The sequence below is a fragment of the Benincasa hispida genome, chromosome 2 (assembly GCF_009727055.1).
Source record: "Benincasa hispida cultivar B227 chromosome 2, ASM972705v1, whole genome shotgun sequence".
In the NCBI taxonomy this organism is placed as follows: Eukaryota; Viridiplantae; Streptophyta; class Magnoliopsida; order Cucurbitales; family Cucurbitaceae; genus Benincasa; species Benincasa hispida.
In genome coordinates, this window is record NC_052350.1 from 19737033 (window position 1) to 19743770 (window position 6738).

The window sequence follows — 6738 nt, forward strand, 5'->3', positions numbered from 1 at the left end:
GAAACATATGCATAATATTTATGCAAGAGCCACATTTTGATTGAACTAGATAGCACACTATATAATGTTTATAGTGGTGGATTCAGTGAAAATCTACTGCAATCATTAGAGAAAAATAATATATGTAAGACAAAAATGCCATAACATTGATATTTATGGTTAACAATTTTTTAATCTATAAAATGATTGATTCCAAAACCGTGATAAGACTTATCCGGTGAATACGTCTCTCCGTTTGAAGGTCAATTATGTTTTGTATAGAATTTTATATATGAAAATATAGAAATTTCCTTGGGACTTATGAAAAAGTCGAAAACCTTTTGAAAGTCTTTATGTTATTGTGGGGGTATAGGGAAAAAGTGACTAGTTTCGATTCATAATCCAAGTTTGAGAATATTGGATAACAATTTAAAAAGAGGTTGGGATATTTTGAGTTGGCTACAAAAATTTTGTATGGTATTCCTAAAGTTTGAGGCTACAAAATTTTTTGGTATTCATACAACCTAAACCTCTTTAATGAATAATAATAAGTCCCAACATATAATGAAGACTTAATACAATTAGACAATTATTTTCTAGTGGACTTATCACAATTGACTTTGCAAGGTCAAAAGATAATAATGTAGACCTGCTTATAAAAGGCTAACTAGAGAGTTGGTTGAAAGTTCATCAAGGAGAATGAGATTGAAGCCTTTAATTTTAAAGTTACTAGAGAGGCAATCTGGAGATCCTAAGATCTAGGCTCAATGGACAAATTAACCTCTAGATAACTTAGTGAACACGGTGTTGAATTATTTTTCTTACCCATACTAAGGATGAAGAGACAGTACAAATGTGGTTTTAGGGTAAGCATTGTGCTTTTAATGATTTCTATAAGTTGTTAAATAATTATCTATGAAACTGACATATACGATGTTCTTTATAAGAATCATCTATGTGAGTGTGAAAGGGCCGCTTCTATGAGAATTTTAAGGTGGATTTTCTAAAACACCATTTTAGTTTACTACTTATATGTAACTTCAAAGTTTTTACTACTTATCCTGATGTAGATTCTTCGTTGGGAAATACTAAATGTTTTCTTTTCTTTAATCTTAAATTGTCAACTTACCATTTATGGAGGGATTGTTGGAATAAATCGTATGTGATCTTCCATGTAAAGTTGCATTGTTTCATGAATGAATATATCATTTTGAAAATAACCAACTTGAAGAAGAGACACGACTATTTGAATAGCTACGAATAATCTATAAATATGTCTCTTCTTCAATTTTCTTTTAACAACTTTTTCATAAGTATTTTTCTCTCATAAAACTTTTCTCCCTTTTACAAATTTCTGCAAATTCGGTTTATTTCCACAAAGTGTAGTTTATTGGATCTTGTGAGGAGGGTGCTACTTCTATAAGAAAGTTAATCTGTTCTACTATGAGAGACAATTACTTATGAAACTTAGGCACTAGAGTGAGTAAAATTTTCTTAAGGAGACAATGTGAAGTCTTGGACTCAGATTCTTTTTGGTATATCAGATTCTATATTTTTTAATTTTTGGTAATATTATTATTCATACAACAATATCAATTCAAAATTAAAAAAATTAAGTTTCATTTGATAACCATTTGATTTTTGGTTTCCAATTTTTAAAGATTAAGCTTATGACACCCCTTCCACCTCTAAATTTCTAGATTTGTTATTTACTTTCTATCAATGTTTTAAAAAACTAACACAAATTTTGATAACTAAACATAGTTTTTACTTTTGAAATTTGGCTATGAATTCAACTCGTTTACGTGAAAACTATAGTAAGAAATTGAGAGAAAATAAATTTAATTTTCAAAAATTGAAAATTAAAAATAAAAAACCCGATAGTTATTAAACAAAGAGACCTACATGTTTACCGTAATGAAAAGTGGAATAATTGTAATGAAATTTCATTGATGGATCAAACACAATGAGTCTGAATCACAAACATAATTAGATTGTTTTTTTTTTAATCACATTTACTTATAATTACAAATTTGTCACATTTACTGTTATCGCTAGATCCTAACGTTAACAATAGCGACAATAATAACAATAATAGTAATAGTAAATATGACATATTCATAATTCTAGTATTGTAACGATAACAGTATCTACAATAGTAACATTAATGATAATAGCTAGTGGATCCGAGGTAAATTTCAAATGTAATCAGATTGTTGAGGACCCCAAATTCTTCATTAAGATTACGTTTTTATTACAGAATTCAAAGTGGATCCCATATTTCATTATGATTACGGAATATAGATAAACAATAACAAATTCAATCAAATGAGATTCATTTTTCAGATTACCATTAATTTATTAAATTTGTGGGTGGGTAAATGCAGTCTCAACACGTACTTTGAGGAAAGTTAATGAAAGTTTGTCATATTCGTCCTCATATTCACGATTGTAATATTAAAAAAACTTTTTTTTTTTAAAAAAATTCAATTTGTAATTTAACCAAAATTTAACTATTATCACGAGAGAGAGGAAAAAAATGTTGGAAAAAAAAATTATAATATCATTACAAAATTGTGTCTCTCATCCAACAACCCATGGTTCTCACTTTTCACAACGGGGAGATGACCAAAAGACTTGGAATTCACGGCAATCGTGGGGCCCACAGACACACATATAAATATATATTATATTGAGTTATCGAGTCAAACGACAAACCCATCTATAAAAACAGTAATTTAATTCAGGAATATAAAAAATAAAATAAAATGATATATAAAAAAATTATTATCAGCTTTTGCTCAGAATTTTGTGGCGTTCACGACAAGTTGTTGGAAATCTTACTCATTACAAAAGTACAAACGGATTCTACGGTTGGTTTTCAATTTCATTTCCCCTTTGCTAAATATATTCCGTCTCTTTCAAAACAAAATTTCTTCTTTGTTTCTCACCCCGAGTTTCTCCGGATTAATTTCAGAGGTTATTACATTTCTCAGATAAGTTTATCTTCCTTACATTTCTTCCATTTCTCCACCACCATAATTCTACTTTCTTTCTGTTTATCATCCATATTTTTTAGCTCAATTGTCTGCTCTTGTTTCTTTCTGAATTGGGTTTTTTTAGTTCTTGAATGAATTGCTAAAATTCCGATTCGGGAGGAGCAAAAAATCGGCGGTGTTGGGAATATCTCTGTTTCTAGAATGCTGAATTCATGAATGGAAGCCCTTATTTGAATTTCAAGGGAATTTGAGGATTGTTCTACCCTTTTTTTAAGGGGTTTTGTGGGTTTCTCTGTTTTTATGTTTGATAATTTGGGGTACTTTCTTCTGCATTTGATTACAGGGGAATTTGTGTTTGGGTAGATTTTAGGCAATTTTTACTTACAAATTTGTATGTGCTCTGTTGATTTTTCTCGAGGGTTTGGAATTGTTTGTGGGGTTTGATTCTCTTCCTCTTGGACTAGTCTAGTTTAGTTGGTTTGAATTCGTTTGAAGTGTGTAATTGTAGAAATTAGTTATTTTCGTCGGTTCTTGGTTCTTCATATTGTTTGATTTTTGATGGGGAAGCAAAGTGGGAAGAAGAAGAAGCAGATTGGTGATAAATTCCGGGAGGCGGTTTCGAAGCATCGCCAAAATGGAGATGGAAATCCAAGTTATGACAAAGACCATGTTATTTTCATTACTATGTCTCAGATTTTAAAGGAGGAGGGCAATAAATTGTTTCAGTCTAGAGATCTTGAAGGAGCAATGTTGAAGTATGATAAGGCTCTCAAATTACTCCCAAGGAATCATATAGATGTATCGTATCTTCGGAGTAACATGGCGGCATGCTATATGCAGATGGGGCTTACTGAGTATCCACGAGCGATTCATGAGTGCAATTTGGCTCTTGAAGTTACTCCCAAGTACAGTAAGGCGTTGTTGAAGCGGGCCAGATGTTATGAGGGTTTGCATAGGTTGGACTTGGCTCTAAGAGATGTTAAGGCAGTTTTAAACATGGAGCCAAATAATATCATGGCTTTAGAAATATCAGAGAGATTAACAAAGGCACTTGAGATGAAAGGATCGAAGGAAGAGGATGCTGATATCAAGCTACCTCTTGATTTTGTTGAATTGCCTTCTACAATGTCGCCGCAAAAAAGAAAAGAAAAGAACCGAAAGAAGAAAAACAACCAAAAGACTAAGGAAACCATTGATGAGAAGAAGGCGGATGAAACAGTGGAGGGGGAGGAGAAGCCTGATGAAATAATGGTGGGGGAGGAGAAGGTTGATGAGATGGTGGAGGAGGAGAAGGTTGATGAGATGGTGGAGGAGGAGAAGGTTGATGAGATGGTGGAGGAGAAGAAGGCTGAGGATAAACTAGTTGTGGAGGAGAAAATCACAAGGACACAGGAGGAAACACCTATGAAAACTGTGAAATTGGTGTTTGGAGAAGATATTCGATGGGCTCAATTGCCAATTGATTGCACTCTATTGCAACTGAGGGAGGTTATACGTGATCGCTTCCCTACCTGCACGGCGGTCCTTATCAAGTACAGGGACGAAGAAGGTGATTTGGTAACAATTACTACCAATGAAGAATTACGATTGGCTGAAACATCTAAGGAGTCACAGGGTTCTGTTAGATTTTATATATTTGAAGTTAATCCAGAGCAAGATCCATTCTACGAAAGGTTTAAGAATAACGAGGTTGCTAAGTGTGAAGTTGAAGAAAATAGCATCTTTGAGAATGGCCATGTATTAAAACCAAAAGAAATAAAGATGTCATCTTGCATTAATGACTGGATAATTCAATTTGCTCAGTTATTTATAAACCACGTTGGATTTGACTCTGGCCCATACTTGGATCTCCATGATCTTGGGATGAAGCTTTATTCTGAGGCTGTGGAAGAGACAGTAACAAGTGAAGAAGCTCAGGGTCTTTTTGAATTAGCAGCAGAAAAATTTCATGAGATGGCAGCCTTAGCACTGTTCAACTGGGGAAATGTTATCATGTCAAGGGCGAGGAAGAAGGTCTACTTCGCAGATGGTGGTTCAAAAGTGCATGTGCTTGAACAGATCAAAGCCGCATTTGATTGGGTCGAAAAAGAATATGCTGAAGCAGAAAGGAAATATCAAATGGCGGTGGAAATCAAACCAGACTTTTATGAAGGCTATCTAGCTCTAGGAAAACAACAGTTTGAGCAGGCAAAAGTTTCTTGGCATTATGCAGTTAGCAGCGATGTTGATCCAAAAACATGGCCCTGCACTAAAGTTATGCAACTTTATAATAGTGCCGAGGAAAACATGGAAACAGGCATGAAATTGTGGGAAGAATGGGAAGAACAGCGTACCGGCGAACTCTCTAAATCAAGCAATGTTAGAACTCAGTTGCAGAAGATGGGGTTAGATGGGCTGATCAAGGATATATCAGTTGATGAGGCTGCAGAACAGGCTAAAAATATGAGGTCTCATATAAACCTCTTATGGGGAACCATGCTTTACGAGCGATCAATATTGGAATTTAAGATGGGGCTGCCCACGTGGCATGAATGTCTGGAAGTTGCAGTTGAGAAATTCGAGCTTGCTGGAGCTTCTGCAACGGATATCGCAGTTATGATAAAGAATCACTGTTCAAGCAACAATTCACATGAAGGTACAGTGCTAATATACTTTCTTTGAATCTTTTCATTCCGAGTTAAATGTCTTTCTTATCTCCTCCAATTATATACAGGTCTTGGGTTCAAAATTGATGAGATAGTACAAGCATGGAATGAGATGTATGAAGCTAGAAAGTTACTATCTGGAGTTCCATCGTTCCGATTAGAGCCATTATTTCGGCGAAGGGTCTCGAAAATCTACCACGTGTTGGAGCAAGCTTGATTGCAAACAAATTTTTAGTTTTTTCTTACAGACTAGAAGGAATAGTATTAAAGGTAAGTTCTACCAAAAAAAAGGAAGAAATACATTACAACTGCATACTTTTAAGTTTATCAAAAACTTAAGAAATTACATCATTGTAACAATGGCTTGGTCTTGTTCTGTTCAACAGGTTTCTTCTTCTTCTTTCATGGTACAGATGTAGCTTGCTTCCTAAGAAATATTAGAAGATTGTTGTCCATTTCTGGTGTGTTCTTATGCATTATTTCTCAATACAGGGTTCTTCAATCCATCCAACATTTGGGGACAATAAGAAATTGCAGGGGCTTCCATTTTAGTTAGTTTCTGCTTTCACTTTCATCCTCTTGTCTCCTCAAGTAGTTTTTCATGTTTAAGCTCATAGTTATTATAGTTTTTGATTGTCAAAGTCTCCTAGAAAACAAATTCTTTCATTATTTCTTATCTTGGTTTGCAATTTTTAGTGTAAATGACACTTATTTTGTAATCTTAGTGGAGCTATATTTGTATATTCACTTATTTATTTATTTTTAATTAAATTCGAATTTCTTCCCTTTTCTTGGTGTTTGAGCCTAACTTTTATTTGGTTCTTTTAGATTATTTACTATCTATTTTATAATTTGGAGTTTTTTTAACAATTTAATTTAATTCTTATAGAAATTCTACTGTGTTTAATGTAACCTTTTAGCCATTTATTAAGATCATTTCCACTAAACATTAGATTTAGGATTAAGCGTCAATTTACGGCTACTTTTAAAAAAGTATTTGTACAAATAAGTTGATCATTGCAAGCTATTTGTAAAAATCACTATTTGTAAAAATAGGGGTATTTTTTTAATTTTTTTTTTTTTTTTTATAATTATCTTATTCATGGAAGTAATCA

General features: G+C 33.2%; 1 protein-coding gene across 3 annotated transcripts; it reads left to right on the forward strand.

Annotated features, from left to right (window-relative positions):
• Positions 1-2803: 2803 nt before the first annotated feature.
• On the forward strand, positions 2804-6410 carry LOC120071082 (protein PHOX1-like). 3 transcript variants are annotated; one of them, XM_039023117.1, is made up of 4 exons: positions 2804-4271; positions 4326-5613; positions 5692-5893; positions 6010-6410. In XM_039023117.1, the coding sequence occupies exons 1-3, from the start codon at positions 3537-3539 to the stop codon at positions 5838-5840; spliced, it is 2172 nt and encodes a 723-aa protein (XP_038879045.1). In that variant the 5' UTR covers positions 2804-3536; the 3' UTR covers positions 5841-5893; positions 6010-6410. The 3 variants fall into 3 exon arrangements, with proteins under 3 accessions (XP_038879045.1, XP_038879046.1, XP_038879044.1); XM_039023118.1 differs by having other exon boundaries at positions 2804-4244; positions 4299-5613; XM_039023116.1 differs by having other exon boundaries at positions 2805-5613.
• The last annotated feature ends 328 nt before the right edge of the window (positions 6411-6738 follow it).

Coding starts and splice junctions, on each gene's coding strand:
- LOC120071082 (XM_039023116.1), top strand. CDS start 3,537: ATGGGGAAGCAAAGTGGGAAGAAGAAGAAGCAGATTGGTGATAAATTC. Junction 5,614..5,691: donor AAGCAACAATTCACATGAAG/GTACAGTGCTAA, acceptor AATTATATACAG/GTCTTGGGTTCAAAATTGAT.